The sequence below is a fragment of the Myiozetetes cayanensis genome, unplaced genomic scaffold (assembly GCF_022539395.1).
Source record: "Myiozetetes cayanensis isolate MyiCay16 unplaced genomic scaffold, myiCay2020 scf6-25, whole genome shotgun sequence".
Classification (NCBI taxonomy): Eukaryota; Metazoa; Chordata; class Aves; order Passeriformes; family Tyrannidae; genus Myiozetetes; species Myiozetetes cayanensis.
The window spans coordinates 48,897,700-48,923,256 of record NW_026087853.1 but is presented as its reverse complement, the minus strand read 5'-3'; the positions used below and the strand labels follow the sequence as shown (position 1 = coordinate 48,923,256).

The window sequence follows — 25,557 nt, the reverse complement described above, 5'->3', positions numbered from 1 at the left end:
TGATTTTGAAAGTTAGAAGGGAAGACTCCTAGTTTGTCTTCTCTAGGAAGAAAGCAAAAAAAATACTCATTAAATTGTAGCAGTAAGAAAAAAACACAGAAGCAGCATTCTGTCAGGTTCTCTGGTGTGGTCTTTAAGGTACTTCACCCCCTGATCAAAGCAGGGACAAGTTTGAAGGTTTTATTTGTTAAAGTATTCCAGTTGTGGAAGCAATAAAAAAATCATTTAAGGGTTGGAAAATCAGGATTTAGTGAGGTGCACCAGCTAAGAAGTAAAAAGAAAATACTTTAAATTCATGAAAAAGAAATTAAAAATAGAGAGGAAGAGATACAGAAAAACAATTTGAGGATAAAGAAGCGTTATAAAAACAAGGGAAAAAGTAAGAGGAAAGTCATAAGACCAAAATAATAAAGAGGCCACAAGATAACTGAAAAATCTTAGTACTCAACATCTTAGCAATTTTGTTGCATTCTCTAACAGAACAGGACAAAACCAGGAAAAACTGGGAAAAGAAAACGAAAAAGGGCACATACTGAAATCTGTCTCATCAAGCAAAAAGAAATGTAGGACTATCCCTGTCAAGCTAAGTGAAAATGAGTCATTTAGCTTTTTCCCTTCATTTTGAAAGCTTATTTGTATTCAGTAATTTCTTACTTCGTAACTGCTTGAGAAAAAGCTGACAGCTCTTGATTCTGCCCTTCAATTGCTTGGAGAAGCACATTTTCTGTCAGCATGCCAGTGGTCCCATTGTCTTTCTGCAACTCAAAGATAATACAGTATTTAAATAGCTGTAAACATATTCCCACAGCCAGCAATGCCTCGTGCTGATGATAAATTTTTACAAGTCTAGGGTTACTTTTATGTCTACTGCTATATAGAGAAAAATGTATATAATCACGAAGTTGAAAAGTAAATTCACTGGACCAGTGACTCCTCAACAGAAGGTAATTTATTTACAGCACCACTATCAGTTAAGATTAAGCTGCAAGCATAACAGTTCCTGAGCTCTCAGCAGTGACCTGTTGCATTAGAATCTGGCTAGATTTGGCTGAACAAGAGGAGGAAGACAGACAGATGTTTTTTCCTTCACTTCTCCAATTCAGCCTTCAGTACAGTTCCAGAAAGAGCCATTACAAATCAGTTCTGCCCACAATTACCTTTTCCTACAAAGCAGGAAAATACAAGTTGTACACTGGAAGGAGGTTACACACCGGAAGGAAGGAGCATTCACAGCACGAAATTCAAGACTAATCTTGTGGTATCAATTTGCTGATGTTTTTATCCTTTATGCCATAGGCACCCACCAGCTCCCAAAACTGCAAACCACAACCTTTAAGTTATCCAATCTAAAAAACAACTGCTAAAAGAGACCTGAACTTTCAAAAAACAAAATCCACAGAACTGCAGCAGTTTTTAAATCTGTATCTTTTTCTGGCCTGATCCACAATTAAGCCATACAAGTGCTGGAGTGAGCAAAAAGCTGAGAGAAGCTGGAATAACTAGTGGGATTGAAACTGAACTCAGTTGTCCATAGTCCAACAGCCACCACTGGCCTGAAGGATTCCTGCAGCTCCAGCCAGATACTCCCTGGAAGAATCTAAAGAGTTTGCTCATATCAAACCCAGAGTCATTGCACACAGAGGATAAAGGCTTCTGACCAGTCACATTTTTGACTCAAAGCTTCTACAATGCTCATAGAAACCTTTAATTCAACCACAACTCCAAAACCAAAGCAGACTGCATGATAATTTTTCTAAAAATCATCACAACTTATTTATATTTGAAGTAGTGACTAATCACATTAACCAGTAAGTGGGTTATTTATTATTAGCCCAAGTAGTCAGTTAGGCAACTAATTTCATTAGAGCATATCAGACAATATAGTCAAATTAGACAGTCTCAGAAAAGGGGTCAAATCATGGTGAGCTAGGGACTGCCAGGTCTTTTCCTTTTAGCACTTTTTTCCCTCCAAATTAACGTGCTACCACAAATCTGGAAGAGATACAACCTATAATTGCCTCTTGAATTGCATTTAAACCTAGTTATTTCAGCTAAAATACTGGTTGCATGAACAGTGATCAGCCAAAAGGATAAATTCTTTATAATTGGGGATTAGCAATACCATAGGGGACAATTAGAGCAGGAAGCTGTAAAGCCACAAAACCTGGAATGAGTTTCATGAGCATGTATAAAACCTTAAAATTAAAAGGGTTCTTCTATTCTAACATCTCAGACAAGTTCTGTCACATAAAAATACTTCAGGGCAACTGCACAACACTTGCTGACTAACCCATGCAACTCTATCTAGTGCATGTACTCTCTAAGCAATTACACAATAACAATACAAAAAAATCACACAAGGAAACAGGAAGGTGACCAAGGGAAAGGTAAACACGTTGGATAAAAGTTCAACTAACTGTTGGTCAGCACTCAACACAAAACTCAGTCATTTCAAACCAAGAAGTTGCCTACATAAATGTTAAACTCTACTTAGGAACTCTTTTCAAAGAATACTGCAAATAAGTACACAAAGCACTGTGCAACCACAGTATAAAAGAACCAGAGAAGAGAATTACTTAAAGTCACACCAGTGATGCAATGTCTCCACTTTATGCCACTATATGACACTTTTGAATACTTGAGAGTAAAATTTGCAGGCTATTTTGCTGTTGAATTCAATGAAGTCAGAGAACTACAAGGCATGTGAACACAAGAAAGTTTAGCCAGGGTAAACAAAAAATTCTAATCTAATGAGCAAATTAAAAAAAGACTTGGTTCCCCATGGGTGACATCAGGGTCACATTTGGCTAAGGAGAGAAACCTAATGCTATTACAAATATGCAATGACGGAAAATACCTCCTGGTGGAAAAATAAGACCATTAAATACCTCCTTGCTTTTTAGTTGAATTCCAATACTAAGTTTTGATCATTTTGGGGAAAATAATTTCAGAATGACAAGCTCTGAAAAGCTAAAATCCATGAGACTCAGATGGGTTTTGAGCAACAAGTAGGAGTTTAATTTATTCAACTTCCAGAAGAGCCAGTCTGAGAGGTGCAAAAGCTATCAGTCAAACAGGAAACAACTTGTAAGAAAGGACTTCAGGCCAAGTGAGATAAATAGTTCATATCAGCATAGGCTGCAAAAATAGAAGAGGTCTGTAAATACAATTACTCTGAACAATGACAAACAAACCCAAAATCCAGTAATTTACCAAAAGTCACATTAAATAAAATCTGACAAGTATATAAAGTCACAAGACTCTTTAGCTCTGTGGAAAGGAAGATAACACAACACATAAAATACAACAAAATGATGATTTTTGCCTCTACTCTCAGAAAGAGTGACAAACACCAAAGTATTTAAAGGGGAATACTGATCCTATAGATCCTTCAAATATGAACAGATACATCAAACAGATACAACTATGACTCTCAATACAAGAATATACATAGATACCTGGGGTAAATTGGATAAAATACAAGAGAACTGCCAAAAATAGGGGTTACATAACTCAGTTTGCTACTAGGTGGAAAAATATTTAAGCTTGAAAATGAAGTAGAAGCATGGGATAGGCAAAAGATACAAGACCCAGTTTATGTTGCAAGGATATCTATTTGAGAGACTCATCTTTAAATCTATTTATTATCTTCTTCAATAACTTTGCAGAAACGACCATGCCAATTTACAGTCTGGTATCATCAGCTAATCTCATCATACAGACTAGAACTGGAGTATGATGCCACAACTAGTCAATCAAAGACTGGAGGAGAAAAAGTGGAAAGTAAATCCCAAACCTTCAATTGGGCATTCACTTCAGAAATCTGCTATAACCTAAGAACTTGTCTGAAAAAGATGGTGGCTTAAGAAAACCAGATGAATTGACGACAAGACTGATATGTGCTGTTCTGATGCCGTGGTGAATAAAGCAAATGCAATAGAAGGGTATCAAGCAGGATGTCCCTACCTGTAATGAGGTAATTCGTGCTGCTGTACAAGGCACACACAGCACGCTATGCTCTCACACAGAACTAAAATTCTCATAAGCCATCTTCAAAAAAAAGGGACATGAAAGGGAAGCTCTCACACAGAGCTTGCAGTGAAAGCTGACAAAGTCAATGTCTTTTATAGCACATTGAGGTAAATATCAAAACGATTCTTTTATCTTAAATACCTGCTGATCCACTCTGAAAGAAGAACATTTGCTAAGAGCTTGTTACAAATGCACTCTGCTGAAAATGAGATGACTGATCAGGACAGTGAGGGTCAGGAACAGCCTTTAAATCAAATGTGGCAGGAGTAAAAAGACCACACGTGAAGACAGAGCTTGAGCCTTATTTATGAACCAATTCATATGTGACATGCAAATAGCAGGAGACTGGACCTTATGAACAGGAATGCCCCTTTTAAAACCTGCATTCTTGAAAAAACCCTGGAATTTATAAAAACAGATTTCATTCAGCAGCAGTCAAATACTTCTTCCTCCAGACAACACCTCAGAAGCACTGATCCAATACAGTCCAGCTATTACCATCAGCAGTTACATTACAACCAACCAAACACCACTGGAAAACTGACAAATGCATCACCAGACGACATAGCAAACTGAGAAGAAAACTGCTATAGAGCCCAATTTTACATGTCTCCAAATACTAGGAAATAACTGAGTTAATGTATCACAGTTCAATGGTGAGTGGGGGAAAAAAAGGCAAAATTAAGTCAGGCCCAAGATCTACAAACACGCAATGCTAAAAATGTGATCCCATAAAAACAGAGGTAAAGGGTTTTTTTGGGTCCTTTTTCTATGAGATTTCTATTAAACTTTTGCCAGAATAGTGACAACTAACCCAGAAAAAACAGGAAATCCTTCAAACAAGGGGCCAAAAATTTCACCTCAGTGGAAAGTCAGACAGCCCTTTAGGCCAAAGTCTAGTAAATATTCCTATTTCTGAGAAAAACCTCCTCCACTTGGGAGGGGGAAGTATTAAGGAGTAATTTGGAAAATATCCTTGACTGATAACAGTTGGTTTTTTTATGGTACATCTCTAGCCTATTAAAAACACCTAGAAAGACAATACCTAAGATTCAAAACAGCTGTAATCCAACGTCTCCAAGGCAAACAGTTTATTCCCCCCTCTCTAACCAGTTTCTACAAGTACCAATTTTTTTCTGCCATTACCACCCTTGCCAGGGGTGCTGAAGTCTCCTCCTTCAGTCTTTGTACTCTCTCTACCAAAAAAACCCCCCACAAATAAAACCCCAGAAGTATTCATATTCACTTTCTAGTGAGCTGATTAGTGTCTTGATTTATGATGGGATTATCACAGAAAGAATTAAAAAATATAAGAAAAGTTTAAAAATAATATACAGTCATTTACTGGATTTGGAAAAGAACAGGATGCACTTTTGGGGCATAATTAACCAGATGAGATTGTGGCAGAATTGATCACCTGCTGCACACTTTAGTTTTGACTGCGTGTGCTCTATGTCCAAAGATATAAGTGTCATAACTAAAGCCTCTCTTGACATTTGAATATTTGATTGAAGTGATCCTGACCTTAGAGCAGTCACCTTTTAGCCCTGTCTGATTAAACTAACATCCCACAAAGATGGTTTCCCTTCTTCCAGAACAGAAGTACAGTGTTTCTGACCCAACAGGCATCCCACTATCCCAGACAGTATAAGCAAAAGGTTCTCTAGCATTCCTACACAGAAGGAAAGCTTTCTACCTACCAAAGTGGTCCTGGAAAAGGCTACAAGTGACACTAGGAAAGCGGAAAAGATATTTGACTATGCCACCTTTCCATGAAACCTTTTCTAAAATAAAATAAAAATTAAAAAAATGATGAAAGGTTCAAATATAAGGAAAATAGTTTTTTCCCCAAATCAAAGACTGCTTAAGATAAAATTTTCAGTGCTTAACTCACCATCTTTTTATTTTTCAGTATCAGGTGAACTACTTATAAAACTTAAATACTTACCAATATGATTTAAATACTTAATAGTTCTAAATACTATTTCCATTTCTTATTGGAGTGTGTTGAAAAACAGCAATTTCCTCAGTAAACGTGGAAATGTTACACAAGGGCAGAGTTATTTTGGAGATAATTCAGTAGGAACGTTCCATTTTCTGAATAGCACTAATATATATGCCATAACATCACGGCATTTGGACACTGCTCAAGCCAAGTAACAAAACATATCCCGACCTTAAAGAGTCTTTAAATATTGTGATTAATCTTGACTACTATACTGCAATTTAAAAATACTGATTTACATACCTGTGACGTTTGGCCCTGTGACTTTGCAAGTTGAGTTGTTCGCATGTTTAAGGACTGGCTCCTTGTGACTGTTGCTCCAGAAGATTTCCCATTAACTTTTCTTTCCAGGTGACAAGTTACTAACAGCTTTTCTTCTAACAGCACAGCCTCCCATGGATCTTCAGCACTCATAGTTGAAGCCCTCTCTCCATCAGTCTCTGCTTTATTTAAAGTCTCCACACTATCCACTTTCGGTTTACTTAGGGGATCCAAATCTAACCAGTCAAATTTACTAACATCCCCGCAGCTTTCCGAGGCTGGCAGGTTAGAAACCGCAGACTTTATAGCAGTCATTTCCAGGTCCGTGCTCGACTTCCCATTTTTCAGAAATTCCGAAGTGCTTGCGATTTTGTCAAATACTTTTGCCATTTCTGGTGTGAGTACTGGAGGATATATAGGTAGGCCTCCTTGTGGATGGAAAGGTGTGGTAGCTGCCAATGGGTATGAAATGTATTGTGACTGTCTTGGAAGACCAAGATAAATAGGCTCTCTGGAGGGATAGGACGACATACTTGGATGGAATCCGTTGTGAAATACACCAGTCTGTTTCGTGTAAGAAGCTGAGGTGTAAATAGGAGGTAAAGTGCATGTCACAGGTGCTGGTATCCCAGGTGTCCACTGTCTCCTCTGACCCGCAGGCCCAAGATAAAATTGCGAAGACAAAGATGGGCTCAAAATAGGACTTGCTGGTAATGTAGGTACTTTACTAGGCTCGAAATTTTCATCCAGCAGCAGTTTCTCTAGTTCAGCATGTGTAAGCTTCTCTATGTCAATGGTGCTTAGTTTATCTTCCATGCTCTTGGCATCAGACTCTGGAAACACCATGAGATCATGGTCCTGCTTGTTACGAGTCTGTGCTTTTTGTCTGGGGCTGCTTAAAGAATGAAAGGTTTGTTTATTACCAGCTACACCTCTTTCCTTCTGCATCTTGGCTAATGCCTCAGCTTCCATCTGCAATGCCTCCTCTTTGTCCACATCTTTTGACCTTGCGGCCGACAGAGAAGGCGACGAGCGCTGTTTGAACCCATTGCTGCTGGATATCTGGGCCATGCCGCAAGAGCAGATGTCCATCTAAAGCAGCAACGCTCCCCTTGTACTGGTTGTCTACCCTTGGCTTCAGAATAGATTTAGCAGACCTGAAAAGGAAATGAAACATTAGAAACACAGGGAAGAAATCACGTCATGCATCACCAGCTGACAAGGCTGCACGTGCCCTGCAGAAACCCAGGACGTAAAATTTTCAAGAGACCAATTTTCATTTGTCTGGGGGTGTCAAAAGGAAGCCATACAAATAAATCCAGTCTCTGAATTATGCAAGATCCATTTATTTTTCTTTCTCTACCCACTGGTACATACTAATAATTACCTGGTTTCTTTTTGCACCACTAAACCTAAGACATGCAGAAGCTCCCCTTCAGGTACCTACTGGTTTTCAGATTTAAGCAATTACACAGGTGCAATCTTGGAAGTAGAAATCATTCCAAAGACTATACAAATATCTAGCACTGATAAAGCACATTATCAAGAGGACTTCCAGCTTACTTCAGCAGATTACAAAAACAACAGACCTTTCAAACTGCTGTACCATGATTATAATGGTCAGAATGACACTGAAGGACCTCTCTTCCTTTGGAAAATATTGTACTTTACCCTCTTAACAAGAAAAATAATGCTTGTGAAATGCTATTTCTTGGACAAGCAAAATAAGCTATTTAAGTACAGCTGCTCATTGAGTAATCTCTCTAATGGCCCCTTAAAGGAAGTGTCATTCACTACTAGGTAAAGGAAGAAACTCTGAAAGGTCACTCTTGCTTAGGGCCACCACCAAGAAAATGATATCTTACATTTCTACAATTCCAGTCTTGTGCTTGGGACTACGATAAAACTTCCCATGTTCACCACAATATCTACCCCTCTCTATTAAAATCATCTTGTAAGAGATAACCACAAGAACTGTGTTATTTTTCAGTGTCACTTCTACCTTATTCTACAGCTTTTGCACACAGCTGGGTCAGAGCTGAGTCCAGGATATAAGATGTCTTCCAGCAACAGCTAGAGTGCATATCAAGTAGCAAGATAAAAATCAAGAATAATGAGTTTCTGCTAGGAGGCTTACATAATCAGCAATCCTCATTAAAACACAGTTTCACTGAACTGGATGAGCCCCACAGATGCAAATCATCCTGAGTTTAAGTCATGCAGTGATCTACAAATTAAGAATTCTCTGCAGCAAATAATGTAGATAACTCTAAACTCTTTATGTTCCCTTGTATTCACACCCATTAGAAGGGTTTGGATTTTGGATTGGGTTGGTTTTTTCCCCCTCCCCGAATCAAACCAGAGATAGGTGCAACAAACAAAGTGATGGTATTTGTCTGGATTCCCCACACAGGCAGCAAGATTCTCAACAGATTCTCTACATTCTTTAGGACTGGCCAAGTTTTTGTTTTATCTACTTCATTTCAACGGCTTATAGTGTGAAGGATAGACATGTTTATAAGAGGTTCTATACATTTCAGCTAAGTCTGAAGACAAATTCAAGTGAAACCCTTCACAAAGCAAGATTAAACCAGAAGTGACGTTATAGGTACCAAGAGAAGATTCAAACTGTCTTCAGAAAGACTGAAACAGTCTAACAAAGTCTGTCAAACCCTGAAAACCACATAGCTGAAGTCTTGGAGCATAAAGTCTTATGGAGAAGCTCTGGAGGTTACAGGTATGTATCCATGCCAAAGGATAACTATATAAATGTTCAACACAGACTAAGTCTACAGAAAAAATCAGACACCAGATCATTCTCTGAACAGTATACTAAGCTGCAGAATTTGACAAACATTAAGCCATAAATATTGTCATTAGGACAAAGTCCGCTCTACTGGCTATCTACAAAGCTGAGTGTTGAACCCAATCAGTAAATCAATTAAAACACACAAACAAACAAAACCCAAACCATTTTCCTGGGTTCCTTTACAGATACTGCAGGTCTCTGATCCCATTAACAGCACAGTTGTGGCCTTCAATTATTTACTATGCTCCTGTTGGCAGAGCAGTCATACTAAACCTTCTCCTAAATATGTATGGAACATTCTGTAGATGGTCTAAGCTGACTAGCCACAGATATCCTAACAAGAAGTCTAATATACTTGACACCAACTTCTCAGACTGCCTAGAAAGCCAAGCAGGCTTTAATCTCTTTATTAACTTACAGCTGGTTAAAATTGCTATGTCAAATTTTCAGATACAAGGACACCCTGACTTGCAAAGTCCTCTCAATAATTCCTGCTTGTTTTTTCCAAGAAGCAGCAGCATGAGCTAAGTGCATTTTTCACAGACTTGCTGTTGCCTAAGGATTCTAAATAGCAGCAGGACTTTCACCTGAATTTTATTAAAAAAACTAAAATAGGATCATGCTTTCTGAGACTATTCAGAACTGTTTGGGCTACAACTTTGAAGATTATCAATGCATTCTGGTGCTGCTTGATAATTACAACAACAACAACTGGCTCTTTAAAAAAATAAGAAGCCTTATTTTTGTGCTGAAATCTCCATATTGCCAAGCAGTCTCCTGCTCACAAGGAGTCACTGTTCCACAAAGTCACAACTGCAGATAAACATACATTCCTCAGCACTCACAAACATGGTGCACAGCTACCACAGCACATTCATTCATAACATCCAGAGAATCCCAATCACTCGAAAACTGCTTGCTTATTTTACAATTTCACATTAACACTGCTGAATTTCTGTCAGTGGCTTCCAGCATTCAAGACAGAAGATTATTATCAGTGGTTATCTGAAAAATTGAATTTTAGTTTTTATTTTTGCAAGACAGCCTCATCAGCATACATACACTTAATTTGACTGCTGTATTTAAGTCCTGCCCTTAGGAAACTTCTAGAATCAAATCAGTGCATAAATTTCTGTCAAATTTTATAAGCAGATTGCAGGTTTCTTCAAACAGTTTGAAGATTTAAAAAATTATAAAAAATCAGATAAAATTACAATAGTTTTGGCAGAATTTTATCTTGCATGCCAGTTTTAAGCAGCAAATCCACATAACACATCAGAAGAAGAAAAGCTCCCTAGGTATAAGCATGATTAAAATACCAATAGACCTTCTTTTAAATGCTAACTACACCTCACATTTCCATGTAAGTTCAGGTTCACTTTGAACTTCTCACTTTGTAGCCATTCAAGTTCAAAGGCAGAGAGTGAGCAGAATTTAAATTTCTCCAATATTTGCAAAGAGAAGGGCAAATTCCATTAGGACCCTCTATCAGCAGGGAACTGCTCTCAAACACTGAGAAGATTATGCTTCAATTCAAATTCCAGAAGCCTGAACCACTTACTGACTGTGCCACAGGAACTCACCAGAAGTTTGCAACAAGTGGAGGTCATCAGAAGACCTAGCAGTAATCCTTACAGAGCCAGGATTGTTCTCATCTCAACTGCTGCACACTATATTAAGTAACAGTAATAATCAGTTTTCAGCTGTCAATCTATTCACCTTCAACAGCCCTGCTCTTGCCAAGCACTCAAAGAATGTGAGAGACATTTCATTTTTTTTAATGAAAGCTAGAAGCAATTGAAGAGATTGTTTTACCGCTTATGAATTTGTTATAACCTGCTACGCCACTTATTTCTCCCCTAAATTTGACATTAAACAGACACATTCATACTTTGTATGAAATCACCGCATTTACGCTGTCCTAGCCATACCTCACCAATACTGCCTGCTTTGTTTAAAAGCAGGTCTAAAATCTCAATCACCCAATTTACCTGCAGCCTAGAGGAAGGGTAATCTGTCTATTGCAGTGAGACTTCATTAACTTCAAGTAAATTCTCCTTTAACTATTTGACCAGTTGTGATCAGACATGAATTTGCAGACCCTTTTGGCTCCAGTCTAGAAGAGTTTCCGTAAAAGCAACACTTTCTTGGTGACAAATTTAAGCAAACATGTATAAAGTTAATTTTCTATCTCTCAAGTACCTCTGTATTATTATGTAATTTTGAGTATTACACACTGTTCGTTATTTCAAAGGAGCAAAATGCTCTTAAAAAAAGGGCAGCAACAAAACTTTATTAATATCAAGAACCAAGAAACGACAAGATGTCCAACCACCTCCTTCAGATCTAAACCTCTACATGGAACGGTAATTAATGTTAAACCAGATTTCTACTTACAGTGGCTTACAGTAAAACAAATTACACATACACTAACCTAGCAAATACATAAAATGGAACCAGGAAGAACTTTTTTCCCAATAAGGAATCTATAGGTTTGCAGTAAGAAACGTCAGGGGAACCAATACAGGACATTCCACCTCTACCAGGACAAAGACTCCCAAAATGTAAATTAGTTTCCTATCCTAATGTGCAAAGGATGACTTTGTTAGACATAAATCCTGTTACCTTAAGCAGAGGTAATCTCACCATATGCTCATGTACATGTTAACATTCTTCTCTACTTGAGTTGCACAATTTCCTTCTCAAAAAAACCCATGGTTTGTAATATTCTATTTATAATTTGTTCTAGTGCTACGCAAGCACAGAACATATTATTTGGTAATATATTCACAAGAAGTACTTTATAGTTATCACAAATCAGTGCACATGAATTCTCTGGAGTCCAAGCACTAAATACAGAAGCAATGGTAAGTCAGGCCATTTCCTGCATTCCTTATAAAGTAATGCCCTGGCATACAGTAGCCAGAGCTTCCTCAAAACAAGTGCAATTTTCACAGTAACTCTGAGGTTATTTTGCCATGATACATATTAAAAAAAAAAAAATATTTGAGGCATTTGCCTAACATGGAATGATAGCTAACTTAAGAATTAACAAATCTTGCCTGCATACCAGAGACAGCAGCAGTTTTATGAGATACCAGGGAAAACTTAGCAAACTACGACAGCAGTAATATACTGTGGAAAGTACAAATCAGCTGCAAAGGAATTCATAGCGAGACATTTGCCACAGCAGGAAAACTCCTCAGCAAGAAAAAAATAAAAATCAGAAGCACTTTGATGTTCAAAAGCCCTCTCTGCCAGATGCACTCAAATTGCTACAAACAGAGAAAAAACTGAACAGATACTCATAACATGACTTCTCGAAGTAAGGCTGTTATTTTTTAAAAATACTGTTCGGTTTAAATTGGACGTTTCTCAATCACGTGTACACAAGCACTTCTGAAAGGTCAGTGTCGAAGCTATAAAGTTCTAACATGCTATCTTTCCACTAAAAACTTAGTAGCTTCTTTAATCCAGTCACTCAGCAAAATTGGAAAGTGCCCCCTTACACATGAGATTGAGACAGTCAACCAAAAGTTTGAATCCATTTTGTTTCACATCACATCTACAGAATCTTCAAATTCAATTTCACTAGCTTAAAAACAGGTGCAATTTTCAACTAGGCACAAACTCTGAACCAACACTCAATTCATTTGTTTTACTCAAATCATTCAGCTCATAAATACCAAAGCAGGAACTGCATCTCAACTTTGATTTTGAAATTTCATCACAGAACCTTTGATCTTGAGGGTTAGGCAAGAATAGGATGTTTCTGGTACTAGAACAGGAAGCCTCAACCTTCAAGATCTTTCAACAACAACAGCAAATCCCTTGAAAAATACACCCCCCGCTGTTTCAGTGCTTATAAAAGTTTATCAACTGTTCTACTGAGATCAATTTTCACGCAGGACACTGTACAGAGGACCATTATTAGATATGGCATACTTTTTAACTGTAGAATCTGGAGTTTTTGATCAATGTTCCAGCAAGCATCTGTCGTGATGTTCCAGCCAAACCTCAGTGTAGGTAGCTACAGCTACCTACAGATCATGTGTTTTCCATTGCCACAAAGTACTCTTCCCCTTCTGGAACCAAGCATTTGCATCATTAGCCCCTGCAAGCCATCCCATCAGTAGATGCAGATACATGCAGATTTGCCACAGCAGGTTTGCAAGCTTACCCAGCATATTTGTGCTGTTACACTCCTCCCCTCAAATTTTGAATCCAACCACCATTTCATTTAAGTCTGGTAAAGAGATGGGGGTCTTAAAGATAATAAAATTCCATATGAGTTTTATAAAAGCAAGCAGCCAGACCCTGCCAAGAACACTGGGTGTCACAGCTAGAAGAAAACTCATATTACTGGACACCACAGATTTATTACCAGGATAATCTTTATAAATACTTGAACTGTGGCAAGAAGTCCTTAAAGCCAATCAGCTGAAGACACAAATCAACGGGATACTTGGCATTGGTTCCATCAGCTGCAGAACCACTCACCAACCTCTGTATCCCTGTATTTCTCCCTACTCTGTTCTCAGCTCTCTCGCAGCATACCTGCTATTCTGTTCCTGCCCAGTATTGTCTTGATGCAGGTACCAGAAAAAAGCAATAATCAAACTGATGGCATCCCAGGCTGTTTCATTTTGATGTACTTGGCCAAGATTTTTTTTTTCCATGCCTTACAGCCAAGCTTATTAGCAGCATTGTTTGACAAAGGCTAAGAATTCTAGTTCTGTTGCAATGTTTCTCCTTCACAGAATAATGCTTTCAACTGCAGTCCCCCATTTCAGAAGTTGGCTTTACAAACTTTTTACTGGTTCTCTTGCTTTACAGATACGTCTGAAGTTGTGCTTTTCTCCACGTCACTCTGACTATTCACTACTTTTCCCACCAATCCCTCTTTTCAAAGGGTTCTTGAAAACACTAAAGTAACCCAAAATATTTCATACAGAATCAACATGAGCTACTGGTTTACGTTTTTGTGGTTTTTTTTTTTCCTATTCCTCCATTACCCCAAATATTTTGATTCCCCAGCTAAATAATTGGTGCAGTAATCCCTGATTTGTAAAGTAACTTTATTCTGGAGTATCACTTTGATGGAACAATTAAGGCTGGGAGGGGCCTTGGTGAGGGTCTCTAGTTTCATTACCTGCTCAAAGCAGGGTCAGCTGTGAGACGGTGATAGGGGTGCTCAGGGCTTTATTCAGGCAGCAATGCCCAAAGACCTTTCATATAGGTCTATAACATTCTACAGCACAGACAGGAAAAAAATGTGTTTCAACATGGCCTTAAGTTATATGCCCTAAGTAAGCCCAGCAGATATCCTCCTGATGTCACAAAACATTCAAAATGCAGCCAACTGCAGGAAGTTCATGATGCAAGGTACAGTGGCTGTTAACACAGGGAGATGAAAACAACCCTCCCCCACAAAGATCTTACTTTACTCCCTGTGCAGCAGCGCACAGGACACACCTTCAACAAAACATAATCAAAAACACGCACTGAGGCGAAACGTTGACACCACAGCTCTGGCCCAGGTTTAACTCTGTATCACTCTATTAGTATCACCCTACCAGTCTAACCAAATGCGATTCAGCTGCAGTAGCCAAATTATTTCCACCACTTGCTTCAGCAGATGAGTTTCCCCTCAGGCAGCAAACTTGCACAGTTTCAGTTATAACCAGCAGATGCTTCTTAGTCAACAAACCTCGCATTCATAGAAGTATGAAGCAGAATTGCTGATTATTAATTGACAGAACAAACACACAGTTCACATGTATCTTTCTGCTTTTTCCACTAGAAAATACTAAATGCTTATTACACGTATTGATTCAATGATTATGGGGTTTTATTTGTTGGGAGGTTTGTTTGTTTGTTTTAACAATACACAGGTAGAAAACTGAACAGGGTGGCTACACCCTCTCAGACCAAAGGTTCATCTCATCCTTATCTTGTCTCTAAGGGTGGCTTCAGAAATGCAAATGAGAAAAACCTAAACCAAAACAAGCATGTCATGACACTTCCTCAAAATACCCTTCTAGTCCCCACTAATTTGCCGCTCAAGTACTTCCTGAATACTGAGGTAACTTCTGTAAGATTAAGACCCCTGATGAACTTTTTCATCCAGAAATTTGTCCAGCTGCATGCTGAACTCATCTAAACTTCCAGCACTCACCTCATAACTCAGCACTGTCACCACGCTGTGCTCTTCACTGTGACTACAATCTACGCAGAAGATCACATCAGCTATTTTATATATATATATATAAAAACCTGTTCTAAATGCACCTCCTACAAACATCAACTACAATATCAAAACCTACAAGCTAAATTGTTCACTCTAGGTCATCATGCACTGACCAATCTCTAGATGACATCCTCTGAGCACAAATACCACGAGGCCCTCATACACCACGTACTGCAAGTTTCCAGTTGCGGCTGTGTTTTTGTAAGTGATGGTTTGTTTGTAAACTTCAAATTACAAGTTACATGAAAACATGCAGACATACCCTTGCCCTTGATTTCAAACTCTTCCATGAGAGCACTCAGAAGTGACCATCACTTGGAACAAACTAAACTTAATCTAAGGAAATAATTTCAGGTCGCATTTCTAAGGTACAGATCAAGGTACAGATCAAAGTAACATTTCTCATAAGTTTTTTGAACGTGAGCTTCGAGGAAAGCATTTTATTCTAAAACTTCTATAGTTTGAGGGAGGTTTATCATTACTGGAACCCTTTGAAACATTTCCTCCTTCCCTTCCATGTCTGGAAACAACTTCATCATTCTTCTGCAGAAACTGACATCACTGTGACCTCCTTGCCTACGAAGGAGCTGGATGACACTCTGTTAGATGACTGATTTTACTGACCACTGTTGATAAAAACTGAACTCTGGTTCTGGTAATTCATTACACATCCACATCTTCTGCTTAAAATGGAGCAACGTGTTTACAGTTACACTTCCACGAAGCAAACAATTTGCATTTGTGCTGTACTGTCTCATTTCTAAGTTTGTTGTGCTATTCTAAAAATAAATAAATACCAAGTAATTCCAAGTAATTCCTGCACTGACTGCAAACACTAAAAGACAATACTTCTAAAATAAAAAAATGGAACATCATCATCTGAATGTCATTAAGGCTGACCTTAAAACGAGTACTATGTTTTATGAATTCTAGTCATGTTAGCGTTATACTTACACTGGCCTACCCACCAGTGCTAATTTACTGCAATTTTTAAAGCTCCCATAAGTCAGCCTTAAGATTCCTTAAGAGCTTAAAGGCAAAAAATATACAATCCTGCTTGAATAAAATTCAAATTTAGCATTCATTTTTCTAAATAATTCCACACCGATCTGGTTTTGGTCCCACATAGAAGCCTAACATGACCAAAAAAAAAAAAAAAAAAAAAGCTCCAAAACATCATCTCAGCATTTTTACTGCTAAAACAACTATTTAATCCAAGTTTTGCCAGCTAGACAGCAGATATAATAGCAGCACTGGCTAAGAAATATCACCTGTTTCAACTTAGTTTGAGAAGTAAGAAACAAAGTACCACAAATTCAGAAAATATTTTTTTACTTGACATTTTGAAATGCATAATTTTCCATTTAAGGCATTTAGTTACCTTTATTAGGACAGAGAATGCTACTCAAATCAGATAAAAATAACTAAATCATTAATTTAAATACACTGATTAACTCTACTGATGAACATTTAAGTTCTTAATAATGACAATAATAACCCAAAGGAAAGAGGAACCTCAGGTATCTAAATCAGGATTACTACTGCATTGTAATTAAGAAGGGCAAATCTATTTTATTAAATCAATCAAAATTATAAATCTTTTTAGAGATCTATGTATTTTTTATAAACAATCATCTTTAAGCGATGTAAAAGAATGTAAAAGAAATCTGAATGTAAAATTCAAACATAGTACACCATTTAAGAAGATGGGACTCTAAATAACCTATTAGTTGCCTGGTTCATGGTCCCATCTTCAAAGGGGCACTTAACTTCAAGTATTTATCAGTCTCCCTATGTTTTCTCTCACTGCCTTCCTCTTCCATGCAACTTTCTTTCACTGTTCACTTCTCCTTACTAGCTTTGCTTCAAATTGCTTTTAGGAGAAAAAACAAAACCCCAAACCACAAAGAACAGAACTTGGTGGCAATTACAGTCCCTTTTCCCCCTCCCACAAATGTGCTAAGTGTTCTCCAATTTAACTGATCTCAATTTAAGCAACTGCTCCTTCCAGATGCATAATAAAGTTTTTTCCAGGCCCACTCTCAGTGTCAGGGGAATAAAGGACATAGTTGCCTTCAAAGCCAACTAACAAAATACTTTTGTCTGTCTGATTTCATTTCCCCTGCCCCATTTCTGCTTCCCCTTTGGATTCTTCATAAATCATCCACCACTACAACTCCTGAACAGAGTTTATATTCTAAGCGAATATTGCACAATATCTTGTACAAACATCACACGTTTTTTCTTGAATTTTCAGTTCCTTTTGGAAAAAGATCTGCATTAAACATGCAAGGTTCTTATTTAAAACCTCTGCACTCTCCCCTACTCCAAAACAGTTTGTGCTATTCTCTAGCATCACACTTGTAATATGTAATATAATTACGAGGAAAACCATGGGTTTTTTTCTTCCAAACTCTTTTCTTTTGAGTACATCTTATACCACATCCTTTCCCCAACAACAGCATAGCTGGACTGGGAGGCTACTTGTGCTAACAAAGGTGCAGGTATACTGTTTTTATTGTGTTGATGCAGAATAATAAACTCGATCGAGTCAAGAACAGTAAGCCAGTCACACGCTTCCATATTTCACTAGTAATATAGGAAAAGCTCCCGGAGAAAACAGCAGAGCTGTTTAAGGATCAGCTTTGTAAACATCCAACTTCTCTGAAACCACAGTAACGCACCAACCCGGGGCAAGCGAACCCCCTCAAAAGCCAACAAGGAGACGAAGAAAAAGGAAACGTAAACCTGGTGGGTTCCTGCAGCGACCGCCAAGGTGTCCCCTACGCAGGGCGAGCCTCCCTGCCCCGAGCCGGTGACAGCTCCCCGCACCCCGGAGACTTCACCCCCGGGTCCAAAAACCACCTCCGGCACCTGCGGGGCGCGGGCAGCTCCGCTCCCCCGGACGGCTCTCCGGACGCGCAGCTCCCCGCTGGAAGGAAGCACGTCCCGCAGGCAGAGCCCGCACAGACCCCGAGCGGCGGCGACGGGACGGGCCGGGCCGTGCGGGCACCGCAGCCCCCGGGCCCCGCCGCCCGCAGGTGCCGCCCGGCAGCGCGGGCAGCTCCGGCCGCGGCCGAGCCCGGGCCGGCAGCGGGAGCGCCCCGAGGCCGAAGGGTCCCGGCGGGGCGACACCCGGGCGGCGAGGGGCGCGGGGTGCAAAGCGGAGCGCGGCGGGGAGGGACAGGGACAGCGCGGAGTCCTCGGCTCGGCCCGGCCCGGCCCGGCCCGGCCCGGCCCGGCCCGGCCCCGCCCGGCCCAACCAGACCCAACCCACGGCGGCGGGAGCTGCCCGCGCCTACCTCGGCCATTCCCCCGGCGCCGCCGCTCCCGCCGGGAGCGCTCCAGGCTGCGGGCGGCTCCCCCGCCCCGCCGTGCGCTCACTTCCGCCGGGCCGCGGGGGGGCGGGCACTGCGCTCCGACCGGCCCCGGGCCCGGCCCCGCCTCACCTGGGCCCGCCCCGCCCCGCACGGGGTCCGGCCCCGGCGCGGGGGTGGCCGAGCCCCTGAGCCGCGGGGGCCGGGTGGTGGCGCTGGGGTGACTCTCCGTCATTTCCTCCCCTTATCGCCCGATCTTCCCAGGAATGCTCGGCATGGCTGGGAACTTGCTCAACGCACCAGAAATGTCCGTCGGGGGGGGGACGGCCGCGGACACAATGGACTTCCTCAGCCGCCGGGAGCGGGGGAAGGGCCGGGACGCGCCGGGGCCGGGGCCGGGCAGTGACGCTGGAGGAGCCCCCGGCACACGGGTCTGGGCTTCGGGCATAAATACTTTCACCACTTGCCATTTCCCGACCCCAGTGGTTTGTTTCACTGCATTCTGTTCTGTTCCACTCCACAGAATTTTGCTTAGTTTAACTTACGGAACTTCTTATCCGGCACGGGCAGATCCCTGTTGACAGCTCCAACCTTCCTGACATACCAACGCGTTTCAAAAAAAAAGACCAAATATTTTGGTTTGACCTTCACAATAGCTTCAAAAGAACATAATGCTTCGGGTATGCCTAAAAGTATTGCATGTGGGATTTTATACAAAGTTTAGACAATGGGCCTTTCATAAGATCAAATTAAAAGTTGTCACAGGCATTTAAAAGTAACAATATGATTTGTAATGTAGATGTAAAAGAGTTCCAGAGGGAATAACTTTATATTCCATCCACTTAGGGGATACTACTTAAAATAAGAACTCAGTTTATGCCTATTGGTATTTATTCAGCACTTCTAGCACACCAAAATTCTGAAAAATACAAAACCCTTAATGCAGCGTAGGAGACACAGGAAAAAATGTCAGTTTAGAAGCTACTATAGAAATGAATTAACAAAAATTAGTCAGAAATACACTGCTGACAATGACATTTTCTCTGTGATTGTATATAAGTCCCACCATTTTAGCATCTAAGCATTCTCTATTGGATAAATCTTGACCTGGCACCAGTAAGGTCAATGAAAGCCCTTGCTGGTGATTTCAACAAAAGCAAAATGTAAAATTGGAGGGCTGACACAAAATGTGTTCCTGGACAAGCATCATAGGCATGACTCTTTAATTACACAGATTAAAAAAATTGCTAGAGTTTTTACTACGCTTGTGATCAGGGTTTTTTCAGGCTGTCAGTAAGAGGAGAAATCAATCCTTTCTAGTGCCATTCCAGTATTGACAATCAATAAGCCAATTCTGCTCCAATTTTGAATACAGTAGAAGAAAACTACTTTTCTCTCAAGCTCCAGGTTTCTTTCCAGACTGCCTGCCCAAATATACCTTCTTTTCAGATTGCATTTTAGAGTGTTTCTTCTGGCAGTCGTGTCTCCTGGCCACCCCCTCTGCTGGGCTCCTGTGGTGATTTTGGCCCCAAGAGCACTGTGTTTGGAGGAGTTAGTGACCCACATAACAACCAGACTGTGCTATGCTGCCCGGCCTTCAGACCTGTTTTGTCTCCCTTGGCCACAGGATAAACTTTGTAGCCTATTGTCCTGAGAGTTTGTGGGCAGCTCCCACTTGGTACCAGTGATTGCACCATCTGTGTGTCCTTGGCTTTATCCAGAAGTGCAGAAAAGAGCTTCCCATGTCAACACCCTTTCCATTTGTCAGTAGAAATAATAGACAGAATTATTGCCTTGTAAGAAAATCCTGTAACAGCTGACATGGGAAACCCTTTTCTAGGGGTGGGTTCTGTAGAGTGTGCTGTGCCCGCTTGATGCTGCACAGCTGAGGGTTTCCAGCATGTGTAGGGGTGTAAGATTATCTGTGCTATCCTCTCTTTCCTCATAGTGCTGATTGTAATAAACAGCAGTTTAAATGATACTTCACAGAGGCACAGTGCCTTTCTTACTAGGATCGTCAAAGGCCAGCAGCTCCTGGTGCAAACCAGTACCATGGTGCTTATGCTGCTTTCCCCTTCACATGCAGGTCACATTAAACTGCTCCCAATTACACCTCCGACTCACTGGCCACATGGTTTAGCCCTGGGACAACCATTTTTTGATGTTTCATCCATCTCTAACGAAAGGAGCATTAATCTGCTTAGACTGAGCAAAAGGCAGCTGCTACATCCAACAATTTCAACAAGATCATGTTGGAATTAGCATGATCTTTAAGTCCCTTCCAACCCAAGCCATTCTATGATTCTATGCTTCTACAATCATGACTCTTTGACTGATCAATCTCCATCATGTTATGTAATATGTGACAGTACAAGCAGGTCAAATTTGAATTGTACTAGTTGAGACAGGAAAGTGATTTGGTTCATTCTGTGGATTAGAGCAGAATTTTAGAGTATTATCAAGCCTGCCTAGCAGTGCCATGATAACTGTAAGAACCTTCCATGTCTTTCCTTAGAAATTATTTCATTCTTGTCAGAAATTTTTCCTACTATTCTGCATTTATTTTAATAATTTAACCCTGAACATCCCGTGGCACAACCTGAAACCATTTCCTCTTCTCTTGTCACTGGTTGCCTAGGAGAAGAGGCCAACCTGCACCTGGCTACAATCTCCTCTCAGGTCGTTGTAGAAAGCAGTAAGGTCACACCTGATCCTCCTTTTCTCCAGGCTAAACACCCCCAGCTCCCTCAGCTGCTCCTCAGAGGACTTGTGTTCCAGACCTTTCTGGAGCTCTGTTGCCCTTCTCTGGAGATGCTCCAGAACCTCAATATCTTTCCTGAATTGAGGGGCCCAGAACTGGGCATAGTATTTGAGGTGTGACCTCACCAGTGCCGAATACAGGAGACAGTCATTTCCCTAGTGCTGATACAGGCCAGTACCTTACACTGAAGAGCAACCCCAACATCAGTACTTTTGCCTCTGCTTTCATTGTTTCTCAGCTAAATTCACATTACATATGTACCAATTACTGGGTGCACTCTAAAGCCAGTACCAGCCAGTTTTAGAAACAGCATCTGTATATCAGATACCATGTAGTGTTCTCCATAGCTGGGCAGCTAAAATAGCTCTGCTTCAAGAGAGAGAAGTGGCTGACATTGGAAGCTCAGGTTCCAGGTAGAGTGACTCTATATCCTAGAGAGTAGAGTCAAGGAAGAGAACAATGGCATAGCCTGCAGACTTGCTTAGGAATGGATGGTTACAAGTTACACATTCCCGCATGCAAACATGACATCAGGTTTAAAGTATTTCTCATACAGGAAGTTATTAATACACCCGTGCAAAAGCAATGCACAATATGTGTGTCTTAGCAGAGCTCACTGTCTTGCTACTGTGTGTCTTGTCTGCGATATATTGACCAAATGCCACAGGGTAAAGCTATATCATGTAAAAAACCCACAAGTTATTAAGTAACATTTTTATGAAAAGTTAAATTGCATAACACAGGCAGAATAAACGAGAGATTTGGGTCAAATATTTGGAGAAAGTAAGCGCTGTGCTCACTATGTTGATACTCAAACATCCCAAAAGCATTCCCACACAACATATGCAAAAATCAAATCAACTTGCATAACTAACAACACGGACGCTGGCATTAACTCGAAATGCAACAAACTGCATCTGGCAGATGCCTTTAAAAACCATACTTAGGATACAAGGAAGCTTGATGTATACCTAGACCAAAACGTTGGCTACATGTAACAAAGCTTAACAAATGTGTTGTGACAATTAACAATAAAAACAAAAATCAAAATAAAACAAGAAACAAACCAACAAAACACCCCCCATCAAAACAAAAAGGAACAACACATAAAACCCCCCAAACAACCCACTTTAAACCCAAAATTTCCTTAATTTTCTTCTCAGCCTAAAATGCTTTTATGTAAGCTCTTCATATTTAACAGATGAATGCCTCAATTGAACTACTGGAATTGCTACTTGCCTTTAACTGGAAGGAATAAACTCGATATCTATTGTTAGAGTATCCTCTTTCTGTATGAGAAAGTGTTAGTAGGAGCACAGGAATTATTAAAGGACAAATACATTTCCTCCCACAGTAGGAAGAAGGAGCGTATTGTACCAAGGACAAAAACCATTTTCACAGAATCCATGACGTGTTCCAGAACGCGGTGCGGCGTGGAAATTCCCGAGCGTTCGTTCATCGGGATGCAGATTGCAACACAAAGCTCACCTGCTGAGACACTCTCCGTGGCACACACCACGTGTGGGTGTCTCACCGCCTCGTGGAGCGGTCTGGGAGAATGGCACGGCGAAGTGACAGCTCGGCGGGGAAGGGGGTGCATCGCTGCGTTGCAGCCCGGTGTGAGCAGCCCCTGGAGCAGGAGGAGCCAACTCGTTGTGAGCACCCCCTGGCGCAGAGAGCGGCCAACCTCACCATTACAATCCCAAAGAACCCTCCTGCACTTGTCACAGCCAGTGAGCTGTGCTCAGTCCTGTAGCCCTTCTTGTGTGTGTCTTCGAAAGCTTTACGACCTGTGACCTACGATGGAGCAGTTTAGAAACTCGTATGTGAAAGAGAAAGGCTTTATTTGAATTGTAAAGTGCACAAACTCAGACTATGCAGGGAAGGAAAATTATGTGTCTACATCTATGACTCCAGTGTTAGGCTGCTCTTCAGGATGTTTGAATTAAAGGAAAAACAGCTTAAGTTTATCTTGTTATATTTTCTTAAAGATGTACATAGAAAGAAATCATGTTATATATACTGATAAACTAACCTTAAACAGAAATAAACACTACAAAAGTCTACCAATCCTCAGCTAATCAATACTCACCTCAATGTGATCCCTATGCATTTGAAGGCAACAAGTTTTAAGATCTAATTCTGGAACACTTGATGATTTGCATCAAAAGTTCTGCTAGGAATTTTTTAGTATCTATAAACTTTTTTTTCTCTGAAAACCAGCAGAGGGAGACAGGTTCTTATTTACTCCTAAAGAAAGAAAGATTGTATTACTTCCTCAAAAACGATGACTTTAGAAAATTCAGTATCATTTCCTAGATTAGTCTTTCAATGCCTTTTTTTTTTTTTGTAATTTTGAACTCTAATACTCACTTTTCTTTTCCTTAGTGTCTTGGTGTTTATCCTTGGCTGTTACTTAGATCTGCAGATGTTTAGTCAACAGCATGTTCCTATTAATATTTCACTGTGGATTTCTTTCATGGAGAAAGGGGATAGCAGTGTTAGTAATGAATGAAAGAAAAATTAGGCTGTGGTTATGTTTTTATTGTTTCACTGTTATGCAACAGTTTGCATATGTTTTCAGCATGTCTAAGGTCTGCATATGGATCTCAAAATCTATACAATATCTGCTGGCTATATATCTGTTACATAGTTAAGGATTAAATATAACCAGAAAATTCTGTTCTCCAACAAAAACCACAAAACCAGATGGTGATAGTTTCAAGTGCAAGTAAAATATTGCCTTGGGTTTCTTTCTGAGGGCCCAGGTCCTGCTTCAGTAAACAGGAATTTAGGCATTAGAAGCCAAAATATTACTACAGATCTTGGCACAGAAACTGTAGGTCCCACACAGTTTAGGCAAAATTCTGTACAAAATTGCATGACAGGGCATAAATTTGAAATTCATAAAATATTTTTCACATTCACCCATATTTTATCAAATCAGTTATGTCCAGATGAGCTACTAGAACAGGGAACTGAACAGAAACAATTTGACACATTTCACTCCTCGTTTTTCTGTAAATACTTCGTGATAACTTTTTAATCTACTTTTTTTTCCCCATATAACTCCCTTTTACAGATGGTCTATTTAATCAGAGAAGACATTTCAGTAAATTTTTTTTTTGATAGGATGTGTTCTATGTGATATGCATGATTTCTATCATTTGAGGGTTTTAAATAAAATAAAGTTCCTAGAATAGAGTGGAAGCAGGAAAGTTAGAAAACACATACAGGAACTCTGTCAGTGCTGCAATGTACTCAGGAGGTACCGTGGGATAGTTGTTAGTCTGTAGTATGCTGTGGTAAGGGCTATTAATGTAAGAATGATGCCAGAAAAACCTGAGTGAGAAACTGCGGGCAACAGGATGCGTGCCTGGAAATAGCAATCATTCCTTGGGCACAGGTAATTGAGGTAATTGGGAAGCCTTCTGGCATTTAAAATCCCAATGACAGCAAGTCATGCTTAATCAGACATCCAAGGACAGAGGATGATAAAACTTCATATTGACTACCCACTTGAATTATCCTGTATCAGAGTTTAAAACAAACAGACCAGCACTACCTGGTCTTACAGGTAGTAGGAGTCCTGGAGGAGTCTTACACAAGAGACTTCAACAGTGATCTCTTTGGAAGGCTGCTAAGAAAGAGGCTACAGGGTCTTCTCCCAGCTGCCCAAATTCCTGCAGCTCCATGGAAGATCCAAGCCCTCCCTCACAAAATCTGGTGTTTCCTTTGTGGTGTAAGTTAATTGCATGAGGCTTCTTGCAGTAACCCCATCAGTAACAAAACTTCACAGTTCTTTAAGCATTTCAAGGCAATGGAAATATTCTACTATTACAAAAATATCGAACAATTCCTTAAGTCCTCCATTTATTTGTAGTCACACAGTGTATATTGGTGAAAAGAAATTATCCTATCAAGTACATTCTAATGAGGTGTTTTCATATCCCTGTCCAAGTCTGAATCCATCATGTCTCTGGCCCTTAATCCTTGTATTTAGGTATACAATTTTTTGTAGTTTTCATAGGGGAAGTTAAGTACTCAGTGTGTTTCCTGGAGGACATTTGTAAAACCAGTTTTCAGGTTAAGGGTCAATGATCCAAACTTAACAGATTTTAT

At 40.2% G+C, this 25,557-nt stretch overlaps 1 protein-coding gene across 4 annotated transcripts in view; it reads right to left on the bottom strand.

The window, feature by feature from the left end:
• PIK3C2A (phosphatidylinositol-4-phosphate 3-kinase catalytic subunit type 2 alpha) overlaps positions 1-18,739 on the bottom strand; it is a 50,753-nt gene extending 32,014 nt beyond the window's left edge. For 2 of the 4 annotated variants that reach the window (XM_050336347.1, XM_050336350.1), the window contains exons 1-3: positions 18,660-18,739; positions 6,281-7,455; positions 655-761 (exon numbers count right to left, since the gene is read on the bottom strand). In XM_050336347.1, coding sequence (XP_050192304.1) covers positions 655-761; positions 6,281-7,390 — 1,217 coding nt within the window. In that variant the 5' untranslated portion in view covers positions 7,391-7,455; positions 18,660-18,739. Of the gene's footprint in view, positions 1-654; positions 762-6,280; positions 7,456-18,105; positions 18,221-18,659 lie in introns of those variants that run through there. The other 2 variants (XM_050336349.1, XM_050336348.1) reach the window with 2 other exon arrangements.
• Between the last annotated feature and the right edge of the window lie 6,818 nt (positions 18,740-25,557).